Raw genomic sequence first — 19,315 nt, 5'->3', positions numbered from 1 at the left:
TTACTTGTCAGTGCTGCCTCCTGGTTCAGTGTATGTTCTCTGTGTCCAGACATTTAAATGGATACTGAGCCCATATTCTTCTCCACACTGATTGTGTGTATTTTATACTATGGTAGAAATGTTTTTATTTGAAAAAAAAAAAAATGTACACGTATCTCCCTGACACTCTTGAAGTTTTTAGAAAAATATGTTCAGATTTTTCCTGCTGAAAACTTGTAGTTTCTTTCTGGGTAGATACATCATCTTTTTAAAACCTTTCCCCTAAGATTTCTTTTTAAATGGTTCACAGTTAAATTTAAATTTCTATATTTAGGTAGAATTATGTTTATATACCAACCACCAGTATCCAGGAAATTCAGTGGTGAGGCTGACACATAGGGAGTTTATAGTCTATTTTGTAGTCTGTGTATTTAGACAAGGTTTGAAGCTTACTTAGCAAAATCGCTTGAACATTCAAGCAGAATTTCTTTAGTACAAATGCACTATTTGATTCCTTATAATTGTTAAGATAACAGTGTGTCACTTTTTAAAGATTAGTTCTCAGGGATATGTTAGATGTATTCCTTTCAAAGAAGAATGCATTTAGGAACAGCTTTTATATGTAAATATTTTTACAATATTGGATAGAGATGCTGTGGTGCAGTCACTATGGTTTGATCAAATTTGGAAGAAGTTACAGGCACATATTTGTAGTGTTTTCTCCAGTATCTTTATTTTTTTCATCTGGACATATTTTATGTTCCTTCCAACTAATCAAAATACGAAACCGATTTTGCCTGTGCCAGAAAATAGAACTATCATTTTTCACATTCTTTTATTTTCCAGGTCATTTTCAAGTAAGATTGTGTTTCTAGGACTTCTGAATTCCAGAAAACTCTCAACTTTGTAGATATAAGGGCCCAGATGAACATTGCAGGGGGAATCTAACTTTCCATGCAGTATGTTTTGTGTTGTGCATTCCAGATACAGTTAACTTTTTGTGTGCATGTGATTAGTGTGGAAAGAAATTAATGCAGTCCAGTATTATGATTTATAGACTGAATCCTTTGCCCACTGAAGACTTGCCAAAACTAAAACTATTTTTTTTCCTTTGGATATTAGAAACAGCTACTGTTTTTGTTGATCTTTTAAAGTTCTGAATGGGCCTATTTCAAATCATACCAGCATGGGAGCTCAGATTAATAATATACTTATTCAACTAGTGATACTGAGTGAAACCATTGCTCACATGGATATGAGGATAAAATTTCATAAAATTATTTTCAGGTGCATTAATGCATTTCTGGAAGCTGCACATGATTTTTCTTCTGCATGAAAGAAATCAAGGATTTCTGTTTATTGTATCAGTTACAGGTGGGCTTATAAGTTAATTTAATTGTGTTTTTTTTACTTCAAAACATACGACATTTTGCTTTTAAAAGCAGTAATGTGATTGCCGGATTATTCCCAAAGGTTTTTAACTCTTAGTATATTTATCTCCCTTGAGACGTCATGACCGTAGTATATTTAATTTAGATTACTGAGAAAAAAAAATCCTCAATTTTCTTTGTTGTTAGTTACAGCAAGCTGCTGAAGTTTCTCAGCTTCGGGGAGCCAGGGTAATCTCTGCCGAAGACCTTCTGTTTTTGATGCGCAAAGATAAGGTAATATAAAATAATTTCATTGTATTAACGGGCCATGTTTGGTGCTTAATTCACACATATTGGGAACCGTGTCCTTGTTATGTAGCTTTCACATTGGAGTACAACTATTAAACTGATGTTTTAGTCTTCGTAGTTTACACAACAAAATGGTTTACTACAAGAAACTTGGTATTTGTTTTCGTGGGCCAGGCACTTATGCAAAACTATGCTAGCAACGAATTTTCACTTATGCTTACGTATATATTTAGACATTTTCATTACTACATAATATTCACTGCGTATCATTTGTGTGCTTTGTTCTAATAAGTGGGGTAGAACTAAGTGGCATCTTTTTTCTTTCTAATTTTACACAGGATTACAGGCTTTCCCAGAGTTTGTTTCAAGGTTTATTCGGGGAAAACTAAACCAAGATGAGTATTTCAGTAGCATAAACATAATAGTGGCTAGACTTTTCTTTTATAGTTAAAGATCTACCTTTCTTACTCTTTGAAGCCTGGTATTAAATACAATATTTAGGCTGGTATTTACCAGTCTATAACTATCTTCCATGAGCAGCTAGTTGAAAATATTTTATAAAATTCTACATGTTTTTAATAAAAGTGTCATCTGAAAGTTACATGTACAAAAGCTAGCTGAATAGCCACCGTGTGTCATGGCAGCTGCTATCCCGAATGAGCCAGCCGCGTTTAGTTTCTGATGGTCCATCTGATTGCTCCATTGTTTTTCCGCCGGCCTCTTCGTTACACGTACCCATTCCTCTTCCACCATTTTTGATATCCTTGTGGCTCTGTTTCTTATCAGAAGACATCCCGTCCGACCTTTTGGATAACCTTGTTACCATCCTTTCCAATATCCAACGGCTTTATACCTGTGAAACCTTTTAATTCTGCTTGACCGAAGGTTGACTGAACTTAGATCATGTATTTTTCTCTTCCTCATACAGTGAGATCCGGAGATCTAGAAACCGCACCTTGGCCAGTCTACTATTAAATCTTATAAATTCTTACTTCATTAACTCTTTGATGGTATGAGGAATATAAAGGAAGAGAAAAGAAATGTCTCCACTAGCAAGAAGCTGTGATCCGGTGTAGGAAACATGTGTGATTTGGTTGAAGGAGCAGAATTTTGAAGTTGTGTGCTTCGATGAGAGGCTGTGGGATATGCTGAAGGGGAAGTCTCTGCGTGGGGTGGGACTCGTGCAGTTGCATGCAGAATGGATCAAACGCAAAGGAACTGGCCAAGATGCTGGTTCGATAACCAAGGCAAAATGTGATGAGCATGATGGCTCCGGAAGTGGGTAGGAAGGAAGAATTCGGAGAGATGGGAAAGAGCACAAATATGCCGGATTTGGCGGCTTCATTATCCTCGGAGGACCAAGGAGGAATAGACACTGTTGGCAGAAATGAGGGTGTGGAGCCAAGGCCCCTCAGGAAGGCAGCGGGGGAACAGTGCAGTTAGCATTAATACTTGACAGACTATGTCCAACCACCTTTCCCTTTTTCATGGCAGAGGTTAAAGAGGATCGCACAGAAAAACACAGTCCCCCTTGACACTCTTTCCTGCCTTTTGGGAAAGTCAAAATTTAAAATCATATTGAAACCACAGGAACATACGCTAATTGACAACGCTCCTCGACTTCCAGAAGGACTCTTAACCAGAAAGCTTTCATCAACTGCAAACATAGCTGTAATATGATAGCTGCCAGAGTTCTCATCTTCCTCTGCAAAATAATAATTGTATTTATATGCTGACATGTTCCAGACCGAATTAAAGTAGTTTACATAGGTGTACTGTAAGACGAAGTTAAATCTAAAGTATTGAGTACAGTCGGAGAAGCAAAGAGAAAGGAAGGGTAGCAGAAGACCCATATATAGGTGCATGGTTTTTCTCTTGGTAATTCTGGTTTATTTTCAAGCTTTATTTATTGACTGCTTACTGTATTGTACCTGGCACCTTCACTCATACTGCCATTTATTCCTCACAGTGGTCCTGCAAGGTAGGTACTTTACTTAAAATCATAAACAAAGGAACAGGTTCAAAGGTTACGTTCTACTTCTGGACCTGCTAAGCTCTAGTTGTAAGACTGTTTTTAAGTTCAGTTTCCCTGTATGTAAAAAGGAGATGATTATGTTTGTCTGTGTTTCGGGTTGTTGCAAATATCAAATAAAATGCGTGTAAAAAGAGCTTGTGTAAAATGTACTGTGGTTCAGCCATAATTAGGAATCTTAAACCTGAAGTTCAGGAGCCAGTAATATTAAATTCTAAGGGTAAGCACACAGCAGATTACAAAGTATTATCAGTTACTTTTAAAGGTAAGCAGTATTACGGTCTTTTAATAAACCTAAAGAAAACCATCAAGACGCAACTATCATTCGTCAGCTTCGAGTCTCGTTAAAATATGTTTCTCAGATTATAGAAAGTCGTCCAGAAATATAAAACATAAACCAACTCTTCTCAGTTAAAAAAAAAAAAAAAGAAAGAAAAACAAAAAGATCTCCAGAGAAGAGGAAGCAATAAAAAGGAACGTTGCTTGGCATTTTAAAGCAACTGTTACAAAATCCTTGTCTAGATGTTTATAAATCACTTCAAAAAATAAAATTTGGTCTTCAATGTGTACAAAATTTCGTCAAGTCAGAATAGTTAGCTTAATATGGAGCATGTGATATTTATCACAATCTTCAGGAAGAATTTGAAACTTTTTATAAGACCAAAAAAAAAAAAAAAAAACCAAAACCAAAAACCCCAATGATTGCAATTCTAGAGCATTTAGATACTTGCACATAAAGAGTACTTTTAAAAACACTTGTGTTTGAGCTGTTTTAGCTTTTATATTTAATATGATGACACCTTTTATTTCACAGTAGTATGCTGAGGACTGCTGTGTTTTCCCCAATGATCCTGGACACAGTTTATTAGATTTAGTTATTGTAGTGGTCTGTTACCTGTAAACTGAATGTATGTGTAAGGTTTCTTACTCATTTCATATTTTTAATAGAAAAAACTGAGAAGACTGCTAAAGTACATGTTTTTCCGAGACTACAAATCCAAGATTGTCAAGGGCATCGATGAGGATGATCTTCTGGAAGGTAACCTAAACAAAAACACTAAACGGAGAGCGACATGGCTCGTGTGCCCGTGTGACACATAGATGCAGTGACAGCGTGGACATACCCGTCCCAGTAGGACGGATGTGCTTCCGTTACGTAACGTAGCTGAGAAACTATCCAAATATCTATTCAGCCGGCAGCTAAATCGTATGATTTTCTCTTTCCGTTGCTTCATAGTAATCTGGTAGGTCAGTCCTTTTAATCATGTGGCCTGTTTTATATCACAGTGACATGAAACTGAGAAAATCATGTTGATTCAGAACCTAATCGATTGGAGCAAGAATAACTTTTCTGTCGGGGGGGAATGGAGACAAAACTGTTATTGTATATATCTGAAATTGACACATGGGTTTTTCTCAGTTTATTATAGAAAGTATCTGATATGTGGTATGATGTAAAGTCGCCTCATTTTGGTGTGCTATTTCAGTACTCTTTGAAATCTTACCAACAGCCTAACGCAGAATAGACAGTTGTCCTTACCTGAATTTCCAACTCAGTTCGCCATTTCAGAATATTTAGAAAAAAAAATATTAATGTTTCAGAATCAAACAGTGCTAAGCTGAAAACAGAAATGTGCTGAACAATACTTACTGAGTCAAAATAAATATATGTGTTTTAGAAACAACTCACATATTTTGCATTGGATATAGTCACTGAGTAGTGAGTATCCATGGCTAATAATTACATTGATAAATCAACAAATTCTCCTGGATTAAGAAATCCAGCAAACTACTCAAAACCAACTGAAGAGTTAACAAATTTTGGAAGTAAATTGTGATATACCTTCAACAAATTAGCAGGTGTACCAACCATGCAGAAAGAAAGAGAGAAAGAGGAAGGGAGGAAGAAAGAAAAGAAGGAAAGAAAAATTCATATCAAATGTTTCATCAGTGGTGCCTACTTAATATTACTGTAATTTTCATAGAATTTAATTTCTGAAGACTAGTCATCCAGGTGAATTTAAATGTTTCTTTTTTTAGAGAGCATAAAAAATACAGACTTAGACCCAAACAGACCTGAATTCTAATCAGTCCCTCTTCTCTGCTTTCTCTCTCTGTGAACTTGAGGATCCATTTTCTCATAAGTCAAAAATTATACCACTTACCATGGTAGAACTCACATGCATGTTTAAAACCTAATGTATGAAAATCACCTGATACATTCTTGCCATCGAATCAATGAGAGATATTAACAACAACCTCTTAGAACGCTAAGAAGCTCAGGGTAGTGAGACTAGTATTCAGTTGTACTAACAGCATCATATCAGTTTGATGTCCTCTCCTCATGTATTTCAAATCTCGCCTCTTTACTTTCATCTAAATTTTCTTTTTTTGTGTATGTCATATAAAGTCTTAAAATAATTGCTGTAACATATAAGATAAAATGCTCAGGCAAAATATATCAAATACTGAGGTGGGACTTTGAGAATGGCCGTATGAGCAGTGTGGCAGACTCATTCCCCAGTGAAACACATTTAACTGGTGAAAACTTAAAAAGTAATGGCTTCTGAGACACCTGCGTGGCTCAGTGGGTTAAGCAACTGACTCTTGATTTCAGCTCAGGTCATGATCCCAGGGTCATGGGTTCAAGCCCCATGTGGAGCCTGCTTAAGATTTTCTCTCTCTCTCCCATCCTCTGCCCTACTCCCCCATTCACACTCTCTCTCTGCATATATACAAAACTAAATTTTAGAAAAAGTAATGGCTTAAAGTCTCCAGAAATTATCCTAAGGGTATACAGCAAACGGAGAAGCACATATTTAAAAAAAAAACAAAACAAGTCTCATTAAGAACAGGAAGAGTCTGGGGTGCCTGGGTGGCTCAGTCGGTTAAGCATCCAACTTCGGCTCAGGTCATGATCTCACTGCTCATGGGTTCGAGCCCCACGTCGGGCTCTGTGCTGACGGCTCGGAGCCTGGAGCCTGCTTCGGATTCTGTGTCTCCCTCTCTCTCTGTCCCTCCCCTGCTCGCACTCTGTCTCTCTCTCAAAAACAAATAAACATTTTAAAAAATCAAAAAAAAAAAAAAAAAGAAACAATACCAAGAACAGTGAGAGTCTGTTTGATTTGAGCCAGGACCTGCCCCTATTACTCCTCTTCTCTTTTCCTGCCACCTTAGTTCAGTAGAAGCTTCACTCTGGGCAAATATTCCCAAGAACCCTGGACACTTGATTCTCCAGCCACAAGTCTAAGGCAACAGTGTCCCCCAGGAGGTTGGCAACTCACATCTCCTCTGGCTCCGTGTCGCAGAAGCTCTGTTCCATGCAGGAATAGCTGAAAGGACTGCAACTCCCTTTCCTTCTCTACCCATAGGGAAGCTCTACCCCAGACGTGGCAGGGAGAGAATACCGGGTCCTGAATGCCCTACCCTAGCTCGCTCAGGCGAAGTAGAGCTCCACACGAGAAGGGACAAGCTCAGAAAAGAGTGGGCTACTACCATCCCTACCCAGATCTCCACTCACAGAGTTAGGAGTCTTTCTAAGAGAAGCCAATTGCCTTTCCCACCCCCAGCTCCAGTACAGCGATACAGAGATTCAGCCCAGAGGGAGAAGCAGCTTTGTTCACAAAGAGCTCTTCAGCTTTCCCTACAGGGACTGATTTTTTTAGAACAGAGCCTGTGAAGTTCATACCTAATGGTGGCATAGGAGACAATGGAAATCCTGATGGTGAGCAGTTAAGAGGAGGCTGGAAGCTCTGTGATACTGGTAATAACAAAACAGTGCATCAGCTAAAGGTTTAACAGGAAACGAAGGGAATATACAGCCAAGAAGAGTCTTCCGCGGTCAGGGCAAAATGTAGAGGCTAGCAATATCTTGACTCTGCAAAGGGGCCCGACATGATTCAAGTCCATCTGTGGAACGTTTTCTGCCCAAGAGTATTTAATTAAAAACAGTAAAGCAATCAGCCAGAAGTTAGTGGAAGCTAATGGCTGTGTGTGATACCCGTAGAGTCAGGTAACTTAATGAAGAGAGCTGGCAAAGTGACGGCCAAAGAGAACCCGACTAAAACCACAGTCATCCCTGGTGGTCGAGGAGACGGATTGCATGCTCAAGGCTGTGCCCTCTGAGGAGCACTTCTGAGGCCACATGCTGTGAGGGGAAAAAGATTTTATTTGAACCAGTCTAGCCAGGTCACTAAACAAACAAGCAAACATTGACAACAAGCCCCAGGAAGAGGAGGGAATAATTATCCAGAAGTTACTACAATATAAAATGTCCATTTTGAACAACAATCACAACAAAATACTTGGCATGCAAAAAACCAGGTATGTAATCCACAAAAAAGGGTTGGAACAAAAAGCAGGCAACACAGACCGCTTTTGAGAGCACCTGGATATTGGACTGGTCACACAAAACCTTCAAAGTAGCTATCGTAAACGTGCTCAAAGAACTAAAGGAAACCATTTTTAAGAAACAAAAGGAAGATATGATTACAGTGTCTCACAAACTAGAAAATATCAATTAAGAGCCAGAAATTAAGGAGAGCACTTATTGTGATGTGCACTGGGTGTTGAATCACTATACTGCACAGCTGAAACTAATATTATACTGAATGTTAACTAACTGGAATTTAAATAAAAACTTTTTTTAAAAAAGATTAAAGAGACAAGTTATAGAAAAGAAATGCAAATTCTGGAGTTGAAAAGCACAATGACTAAAATGAAAAATTCAGTAAAGAGACTCAGTAGTAGCTTTGAACTGAGAAGAAAGAATCTGCGAACTTGAAGACAGATTGTTAAAGATTACGCAGTCTGAAAAACAGAGAAAAGAATGAAGAAACATTTATAGAGCTTTCTGAAACCTGAGGCATCATGAAATGAGCCAACATATGCATAATGGGACCAGAAGGATAGGAAAGGTAAAAAAAAAAAAAAAGAACAGAAAAAAACCTTCAAAGAGATAATGATTGGAACTTCTCAACTTTAATGAAAATTATTAATCTATACATCCTAGCAGCTCAACAAGCTCCAATTAGGAGAATTACATAGCGATCCACATTCAGACATATTCTTCTAGAAATGTTGGAAGACAAAGAGAAAAATCACAAAAGCCACAAGAGAAAAACACTTCATCACATACAGTGGAACTCCAGCAATATTAACAGCTGACTTCTCATTAACAATATAGGTAAAAAAAACAAACAAACAAACAAACAAACAAACAAAAAAAAAACAGAACAATATAGGTCAGATAGCAATGTAATGACATATTCAAAGTGCTGAAAGAAAAAACTGTTAACCAAGAAACATATCAAAAGTGAAGGCAAATTTGTATATATTCCTAGATAAACAAAAACTGGGTGAATTTCTTGGTAGCAAATCCATATAAAAAATGCTAAAGTACTTCAGGCTCAAGCAAGTGGCACCAGACAATAATTTGAATACACGCATGTGCATGCACACACACACACACACACACACACACACACACACACAAGTACCTATAAAGCTAATTGTGTAGGTAAATATAAGAAACCATATAATTGCATATATTTTTCCTTCTTCTCGTAACAGATTTAAAAAACAACGTATAAAACAATGTATATAATGTAATGTCAAGTCCATAACACATAGATAGGTAATATATTTGACGGTAACGACATAAGTCAGGTGGGGGGTACCAAGGTTGTATTGGAGTAAGGAGTGACACAAGATGGCTGCTCAAATTGTAGAAAGAAATGAAAAGAAGCAGAAATGGCAAATACAATGGCTTATATAACCAAATCTATAAATATCTACTTTCTGTCCTATAAAAACACAAACTACTGAAACTGAGTCAAATAGAAAATCTGAGTAGACCTATGACAAGTAAATTCTTTGAATTAGTAATTTTAAGTTTCCCAAGGAAAAACCCAGACCTAAATGACTTCATGATGAATTTTACCAAATGTTTAAAGAGCAATTCACACCAATCCTTTCCCAGTGCATTCTTCAGGACCTTTATTACTCGGATATGAAAACCAGACAAAGATATCACAAGAAAAGAAAACTAAAAACTAATACATTGTTTTTCTGCATTCCTTATGCTATACTTTCCATTTCTATGACTGACTTACTTTGTTGTTTTTTGTTTTAATTTTTTTTTACATTTATTTATTTTTTGAGAGACATAGAGACAGAGCACAAGTTGGGGAGGGACAGAGAGAGAAGGAGACACAGAACAGAAGCAGGCTCCAGGCTCCGAGCTGTCAGCACAGAGCCTGACGCGGGGCTCGAACTCACAAACTGTGAGATCGTGACCCGAGCCGAAGTTGGACGCTTAACCGACTGAGCCACCCAGGCGCCCCATATGACTTATTTATTTTGTAACTGGAAGCTTATACTTCTTAGTCCCCTTTATGAATTTACCCATTTCTTCACTCCACCTCCCCTTTGGCAAGCACCTGTCTATTCTTTGTATTTAAGAGTCTGGCTTTTTTGTCTGTCTTTTTTTGTTTGTTTCTTAAATTCTACATATGAGCGAAATCATACGATACTTGTCTTTCTCTTTCTAAAGCACTTCACTTAGCATTATACCCTGCATACATTTTGTTGTAAATCTCGTTTTTTCTGTGTATGGCTGATTAGTATTCCATTGTGTGTACACACACACACACATACACACACCCCAGATGTTTGTTATCCATTCACCAATTGATGCACACTTAAGTTGATTCTGTAGTTTGGCTATTGTAAATAATGCTGCAATAAACATATGGGTGCATTTATCTTTTTGAATTAGTGTTTTTATTTTCTTTGGGTAAATGCCCAGTAGTAGAGTTACTGGATCATATGGTAATTCTACTGTCCGTTTTTTGAGGAAACTCCATACCATTTTCCACAGTGGCTGCACCAATTTACATTTCCACCAACGGTTCACAGGGTTGGTTTTTTTTCCCTCCATGTCTTCACCAACACTCGGTATTTCTTGCCTTTTTTAGTCTAGCCATTCTCACAGGTGTAAGGTGATACCTCATTGTAGATTTGATTTGCATTTTCCTGATCAGGATTAGTGATGTTGAGCATCTTTTCATGTGTCTGTTGGCCATCTGTATATCTTCTTTGAAAAATATTCAGGTCCTCTGCCCATTTTTAATCAGGTTATTTGGGGGTTTTGAATTATTGAATTCTGTAAGTTCTATGTATATTTTGGATATTAACCCCTTATCAGATACATCATCTGATGTATCTTCTCCCATCCAGTAGGTTGCCTTTTTGTCTACTTAATGTCTTTTTTAATATAGATTGTGAAAATCCCTAACAGAATACTTAGGAAACCAAATCCAGCAACATCCAAAAAAGGATTATACACCATGACCAAATGGAGTTTATCCCAGGAATGGAAGACTGGTTTAAATTTAGAAAAAAAATTGTGTAAAAAATCATAATGATAGAATGAAGGTCATAAACCACATGATCATTCAATAAATGTAGAAAAATCATTTGAAAAAACTCCAAGGTCTTTCATTAGAAGAACACTCAAAAAAACTGAGGAGGGAACTTTCTCAACTTGATAAAGGTCATTGCTATGAATGGAATATTTGTGTCCCCCCCAGAATTCCTATGTTGCCTCCTAATTCCCAGTGTGATGGTATTTGGAGGTAGAGCCTTTGGAAAACAATTAAGTTATGAGGGAGGGGCCTTCATGAATGGGAATAGTGCCCTTCCAAGAAGAGATACAAGAGAGCTTGCTTCTGCTCTCTGTCCTCCGCCATGTGAGAATAGGAGAAGACAGTCCATCTGCAAACCAGGAAGCAGGCTTTCATCAGATACCAAGTCTGCGGCACCTGATCTTGGACTTTCTAACCTCTAGAACTATGAGACATAACTATGGGTTTTTTAAGCCATCCAGTCTACAATATATTTATATATTTATTATAGTCCGTGCTATAAACTGACCAAGACAGCTATCTATGGAAAACCCACAGCTAGCATCCTATTTAATGGTGAAGGATTGGATGCTTTCACCCAGAGATGCATAGGCTGGTATCTGTGCATGTAATTTATCACTTTAAAAAATAATCTAGTTCTCTGTCACTAATGCACACTGATATTTATACATTAAACTGTACTGCCTATTGCATTATTCCCTCTTGACCTTTTGCAATAACTTTTTTAAAGTTAGGTTTTGCTTTTAAATAAATATGAGAGTTTTATCTCTTAAGAGGAAAAGAGTAAGGCCTTGTCCCTTTAGGCCTCAAATGTATTGCCACAGTAACATGTGTAACATTCTCTCCTTTTAATTTCACATTTATTTTCATAAATAAAATAATTTAATTTCACATTAATTTCGTATTTATTTTCTGAATTAGGCTTGGTATATCAGGATTCTTTTTCTAAATCTGAAAGGACTTCCTTTTTTTTTGGTAAGGAATTTTGATCAGTCCATTCACACTCCATTAATTGATAATTTGGTATTTTGTTCCCTCAATCTTATTTATGGCATGAATAAATGATTTAATTCTGCGTGGCTTATGCTTTTGTTTTGGATGCAGAGATTCTCCCTTCATTTTATTTAAGTTCATTTATTTTTGAGAGAAGGAGAGAGAGAGAGAGCACACCCACTGGAGCAGGGGAGGGGCAGAGAGAGAGAGAGAGAGAGAGAGAGAGAGAATCCCAAGCAGGCTCTGTGCTGACAGCACAGAGCCTGACACAGAGCTAAATCTTGTGAACCGTGAGATCATGACCTGAGCCAAAATCAAGAGTCAGACACTTGACCAGATGAGCCACTCAGGTGCCCAAAGATTCTCCATTTAAAGATTATTTCAAGAGAATTCCAATTCTGAATTTCATATGCAGTATTCAATACATGTAGTGATTGGTGTTGATGTAAACCTATTAAGCACATTTTTTCCCTTCTTTTATGTTCATGAAGACAAACTGAGTGGCAGCAATAATGCAAACAAAAGACAAAAAATTGCCCAAGACTTTCTCAACTCTATTGACCAAACAGGAGAACTCTTGGCAATGTTTGAAGATGATGAAGTTGATGAAGTTAAACAAGAAAGAATGGAGGTATAGTATATTCTTCCCTTTTTACAGTAATAGAATAACCATTGTAGTGCTTATGCTATTTGGTTCTATTTTTCTGTTCTTTGATTGATGTCTGAATTGCGCAGAACAGTAGTTGCATGTCTGAAGGCAGCATTGTACAGCCTTCAGACATGACTTTGGGAGACAACTTCAGTGCTCTGTTTCTGTTTCCTCCTTTGAATAGGAGTCGATTTCCCTCAACTTCCTTCCAGGTCTTACTTTTCCTGTTACCATTTTATCTGAAACTTGTTTTTGTCCCAAGTCATCCAGTTCTCTTTGTGGGCAAAGGTAATTTCGCCCACTTTTGTGTTGGCATATAGCTGAAGAACTGTTTTTCAGGACATATCTGCAGGCTATGAATGCACTCATTAGCTGAGGTAATATTCAGGGCAGTTACGTGCTTTACATCACTGTAACATGTGTTTGGATTCCCTGAATATGTTTTCACAATAAATATGAAAATTGTTTGCCTTCTATTTGTCTGAGCTATCTATTCATAAAATTACTGTTTCCTTAAATACTTACTTGAAAATAAAAATGACTGATTTCATTTGAGTGCCTTCCAAAATAGAAAGCATTATTCTTATTATTAGACTTTTACCTGTTAAAAAAAAATCTCCATTTTCCCCTTCTCTTTAAATGGGACAAGAGAGGTAATTCCAGAACTCCAAAAGATCGTGCTAAGTACCTACTTTATCATAATCTCTATGCATGCTAAAAATATAATTATTTCATGTCAAATTTTGGAGGAAGTCCAATAGACATACATGCTTTGTAAACTTTAACAGCCTTCTTTAAAGAATTAGTATGCTTAGATCACGAACTGTGATCTAAAGGCAATGTTCTTTTTAGGTATCAATTACCTTAGAAATGTGTGGTTATCTTGGTTTGGGGCAACTGCAAATGATTTTAGTTCAACTTCGCCGTGGGCCAAAATCATGCTAGCTTGTCCAAAGCAGATGATAAACATATATTTCTGATGTCATTATGGCCCAAAAAGGATATGATTGTTTAGTAGCATGGTTTCACTTATGATGCATTACACAGAGAGCAAATGTTGTTTATGCTTTTCTAAAAAACATTTTTATATTACTCTAATGGGCATTAAGAAAGATTCATTAAGGAAAGACTCTACATAAAACATTAATAAAATAGAACACTTAGCTTTTCAGTTTTGATGGGAAAATCTCTGTCAACCAAGCCTACTGCCTGGAAGGACATTCCACAATCAAGGAGAAGAGAAGAAATGGAGCATGTTGTAACACTAAGCTCATAATAGCAGGCTACTGTAGGCCTGGAAAAATGATGAGTCAGTAAGGTATAAGTTAAAGTCAATAAAGTATCTGGAAAGGCGGGGGAGGAAAAGCTTGGGAACTTACGCAGTTTCTCTTCCTCTTCCCTGCACTTATATATGAGGTAGTGGTAACCAGGATAATAAAATATCGATAGTTGGTAAAAATAGTTACAGTGATGTGTTAAAAATCAGATTGGCAGTCTCTTTAAGCTTTATATCGTACCTAAAATCTTTTGTAACCAACATAATGGAGAGTAATTTTGAGATTCTACTCATCCAAGTAGCAGAGTTTAACTGACTAAAAAATGCTGAACTTAGAGACGTAAGTGTAGACAGTAGAAAGCGGAACCGTTAAGAGCATAGGCCTCGCCTGCTTCTAATTTGACAGGTTATAGTTTCAAGCGCAAACCGCAAGTGCGGCAGTCCATATGAAACCACTTTGGGCTCACAAGACTGCGATCTCTGCTTTTCAAGTGCAGTGGAGTAATCAGTCCTGGCATCACTCAGTGATTTCGTTTTTCTCTAAGCATCACTTACTGTTGCAGAAATTTTGTTTGCTACCTTCTTCCCAAGAACGTATGAAAATGGTATAGACCTACCAACAAAGCTTATTATTGTTTTGCTTTCTTTCCCTTTTTTTTCACTTAAATGTAATTTAGAAGAGAAAAAAAATTTTTAGAGGCATAAAAACTCTTTTGGGATCCTAGCTTTTTCTCAAAACATCGAGCAAGAGTACCAAAAACTGAGTTGTTTCCTGTTGTTTTAGGTGACTTTATGTTGTGCCTGGCTTTGTGTTTCACTCCTAATGCACCTCATCAGTATTAAATATTATATGACTTGAAATAAAAAGTCTGAATTTTTACTTCCATTTCTACTTGCTAGTCCTTCATCATGACAGTTCGCTAACTCTTACCCTTATAGTTTTCCTCCAGCACCAAATTTTTAACACTTGGGTAGATGTATAGTAGAGATCTATGATCTATTATCTTAAGATCCTTCCAAATTATCAAATAAAAATTAAGTAATGTTCAGAATTGCTTTTGAGAGACTAGGAAAGAGAATCAGGGACTTGGTAAGCATAATAATGCATATAAATGTTGACCCTCCTCTCACCTCCACTTAACCCCCACCACAGAATAACAGGAGGTGTGTTTTACTGTTTCTTACATTCTGATCAACTAAATATGGCTGTGTCAACCAAAGGCCAGGAGGGTATCACAAAACGCTGCAAAGAGCTTTGGGTTTTCTTAACAGAGTGACTGTAGTCACTCACAGAAGAGCCTTGCCTAAGACCCAACTACTCTACCGTGAAGGAACCTGAGAAGCTCAAGTTTATCATCAATCGAGTGAAATATCTGGTCTAATAAACGACTGCGTTTGTGAAGGGGATGTAAATAATGAGTACTTAAAGAATTTGGTGAACTCTGCCTTCTGACTAATCCTTAAATTGGTAAAAGTAAACAAGAAAGTAAAGATTAGGCCATCAGAGAGAACAACCTTTAAACAAATTAGGGTCCCGAAGCCCCAGAGGCCTGATACTGGAACCCAGAAAGAAAGCACCATGGGGTACATAAAATTTAAGGTGCTTAAAAATGTTTTTAATTGGCTTAAGATTGAATAACATTCCAGGTGGCCATCTGAATTTAACCTAAAGTGACTGACCAGAGATTGTAAAACACAAAGTTTCTCATAAAATCTGAGTGATCAGAGAAGTCAGGTTCACCATTCAGTTATGCCCCAAGTAATGTGAAGTTATGATCTCTGGGGAGGTTGAGTCCCAGAATTACCATTTGTCGAACTGAGTATACTGGAAAATTCACCGAAGAAGCCAGAGAGGTGGATTGCTGTAGATGTTCTCCATCTTCTGGTTTTGAAGTCTGTTCTTTCTATTTCCCTTTTCTATTTTTCTACTATTATTATTTTTTAATTATAATGGAAAGTAAAGTACAATGCCTTTAAGATAAGACAGTTCAAAAATATCTTAGTTAAGATTTATCATAAAAGAAGAAAGGCTAATAACTCTAGTGAGATAATGGTGTACAAACATGAAAAAAAGTTTTTTTTTAACATTTATTTATTTTTGAGACAGAGAGAGACAGAGCATGAACGGGGGAGGGTCAGAGAGAGGGAGACACAGAATCTGAAGCATGCCCCGTGCTCTGAGCTGTCAGCACAGAGCCCGACGCGGGACTCGAACTCACGGACTGCGAGATCATGACTCGAGCCGAAGTCGGCCGCCCAACTGACTGAGCCACCCAGGCGCCCCTGAAAAAAAGTTTTTAAGTTGAGTTTAAAAATGAAACCCAGAAAAAAAGTTTAAATGTATGTGAGATTAAGAAATATAGAATTTATATGCTGGAAAGATAGTTTATACACATACATACATGATATATACAGATACGCATCTACATTTACATACATGCTATTATGCCTGTGTGTATTCTGTAAGAATAGAAATATAATTTTAGTAGATTTTTTTAATGTAAGAGTAAAAGAACAGTCAGAGCTGTATCAGACAAACGCAAATGCTAGTGGTAGCAATATTAGTTCAGAGAAAAGAGGATTCAAGGGAAAAAGTTTTCAAATGGAACGATGTCAGTAATTTTATGTTACCAAATGATGCTGCCTGTGGTGAAGATAGTAAATACAAAATGTTAATCATCACATTCCAGAGAATTGAAATCTACAAAGCAAAAGATTCCAGTAATGTGGGGAGAAGTTAGAGAAAATGCATTTGTTGAGTGTGGAACACACTATTCTCAGTACTTAACAGATTGACTTGGGGGAAATTTTTTAATCATAAACATTTAAGTTTAATAGATGGATATAAAACATTTTATAAATGAGCAGCAGTTTTAAAATCTTGCCCAGGTAACCCCAAGGATTCCATGGTGCTCTTTAGGGGAGGTGGGTAGAAGTTTGGTGGGGCTCTATCCTCCCACCTCCCCCTACACACTTTCCTCCATCAGGAGAACTTTGAGGTTACATCATGGACCTATATATCACCGGTAAAGAAGGGGCTTCGTTATTTTTTAATTGCAAGTCAATACAAAAGATCACTATTCAACTTCTCATGAGGAGTGTTTCTCTCATACACAGATAGATATACACTCAGTCAACAGATTTCAACAATATACAAATTTATAGAGCATATTACCTTACCAGAGCAGAAAACGTAAACCTGAAAGTAATAACAGAAGTTAAACAAACAAAACCCTAATTGATTAAAAATTTGATTTATTTTTGGGACAGAGAGAGACAGAGCATGAACAGGGGAGGGGCAGAGAGAGAGGGAGACACAGAATCGGAAACAGGCTCCAGGCTCCGAGCCATCAGCCCAGAGCCTGACGCGGGGCTCGAACTCACGGACCGCGAGATCGTGAGCTGGCTGAAGTCGGACGCTTAACCGACTGCACCACCCAGGCGCCCCTAAAAATTTGAAAAGAAAAAAAGCTAATAGAAGCAACTAATGGACCCACAACAAATTAAAATGTATTACCATCAACTGTTTGGATAATAACAGCAATGAGAATAGTCCCTGTAAAATTTACAAAATTTGGACAACACTTTAAAATAGAAGCAACTTTTTAGATTTTAAGCCTTTATTAAATTGGAAAAAAGTAAAAGAAACTAAAGATTCACCTAAAATTAGAAATTTTATGTCAAAAAGAGAAAACAGGAAAAATGAAAATAAAAAATGCATAAAGTTAGGAAACAGTAATTAAGGGGTGTCTGGGTGGCTCAGTCAGTTAAGTGTCCAACTCCGGCTCAGGTCATGATCTCATGGGTTGTGAGTTTGCGACCTACCTCGGGCTCTCTGCTGACAGCTAAGAGCCTGGAGCCTGTTTCAGATTCTGTCTCCTCTCTGCCCTTCCCCTGCTCATTCTCATTCTCTCTCTCTCTCTCTCTCTCTCTCTCTCTCTCTCTCTCTGTCTCTCTCTCTTCTTTCTCTTCTTTCTCTCCTCTCTCTCTCTCTCAAAAATAAACATTAAAAAAATTAAATAAAAAAGAAAACATATAATTGAATATACCAATTTAAGGAACTCTTTGCAAAAATAATAACAAATGGTGGAATGAATCTATGGCAAGTCTAAGAAAAATGGAAAGAAAAGACAGCTAACAAAAATCAGCAAGGAGTAGGGATCTAGCCGTAGACTGGAGAAATCAATTCCCATATAATTCTGTACTAATATTTGGAATGAATATCTTCTTAAGAAAATGTAAATGATTAGTTTTTCTCAACAGGTAGTAGAAAACTTGGATAGACCAGTAACCTTGGAAAAAATGCTAAATGTTTGGGAAAGAATTATGTCCTCAGCAGATTCTGAATCCAAAATGATTTATGGAAGAGCTCTTTTAAACATTCATAAAATAACTCATTGTCATGCTATATAAACTATCTCAGAGTAAAGAAAGTAAGGAAACCTTATTAAACTTTACAGAGTATCATAATATAATCTCATTTATGAATATGGATTCAGGAATCTTAAAATATTAGCAATTTTAATTTGGCAGCATAATAAGGAATGTACCATGACCAAATAAGATTTTTTTCATGAGTTCAAGCAAGCTTGAATATTAGAAAATACATTAGTGTTAAATACCCAAGAACTAGGTCAGAGGAGAACAACCATATGATTATTTTAGGAGACGATAAAACAAAATTCACTTCCTATTCTTTTTAGAAATTCTCAATGAACTGGAAATAGAAAAGTTACCTTCATATCATGATAAAGAATATCTCACTCCAGTGAACAGCCATCATTATAGTTTGAAAAATATTAACAGAGTTCCACTAAATTCTAGAATGCCCATGTTATCAGTTTTATTTGCTAGAGTTCCAGGAGCATTAGCCAGTGCAATAAAAGACCTAGCTATTGGTAGGAGACAAAAATTATCATTATGTACAGATAATATAATTTTTATTAGGTAATCCTTGAGGATCAATCTAAAAAACTATTGAAACCAATTAAAGTCCTCACTAAATCATATACATACTTTAAAAACCAGTAGCTTCCCCCATATTTCATAATAGTTAATAAAAATTAGAAGACCATCTCAGTTAAAATAATACAAGGGAGAAGTTTATTTGGAGGCAACTTCATATTAACAAGAAATGTAAGAGAAATATGAAAGTAATATTTAATAATGTACTAAGAAGAGTGTAAGTCAAGAAATACAATGTACCTGGATACAAAGACAGGATATTATAAACCTATCAGTTGTTCCTAAATTAATTTATTAGCTTGATGAATTTTTACA

At 36.7% G+C, this 19,315-nt stretch overlaps 1 protein-coding gene across 4 annotated transcripts in view; it reads left to right on the top strand.

The window, feature by feature from the left end:
• Positions 1–19,315, top strand: part of SUPT3H (SPT3 homolog, SAGA and STAGA complex component) — a 535,933-nt gene that overhangs the window by 375,296 nt on the left and 141,322 nt on the right. For all 4 annotated transcript variants that reach the window (XM_042986488.1, XM_042986487.1, XM_042986485.1 and 1 more), the window contains exons 4-6: positions 1,557–1,643; positions 4,639–4,729; positions 12,602–12,741. In XM_042986488.1, coding sequence (XP_042842422.1) covers positions 1,557–1,643; positions 4,639–4,729; positions 12,602–12,741 — 318 coding nt within the window. The remainder of the gene's footprint in view (positions 1–1,556; positions 1,644–4,638; positions 4,730–12,601; positions 12,742–19,315) is intronic.

Source organism: Panthera tigris, chromosome B2 (assembly GCF_018350195.1).
Source record: "Panthera tigris isolate Pti1 chromosome B2, P.tigris_Pti1_mat1.1, whole genome shotgun sequence".
NCBI lineage: Eukaryota > Metazoa > Chordata > Mammalia > Carnivora > Felidae > Panthera > Panthera tigris.
Note: the sequence above shows the minus strand (reverse complement) of the source record. Positions and strands in the feature narration are given on the sequence as shown.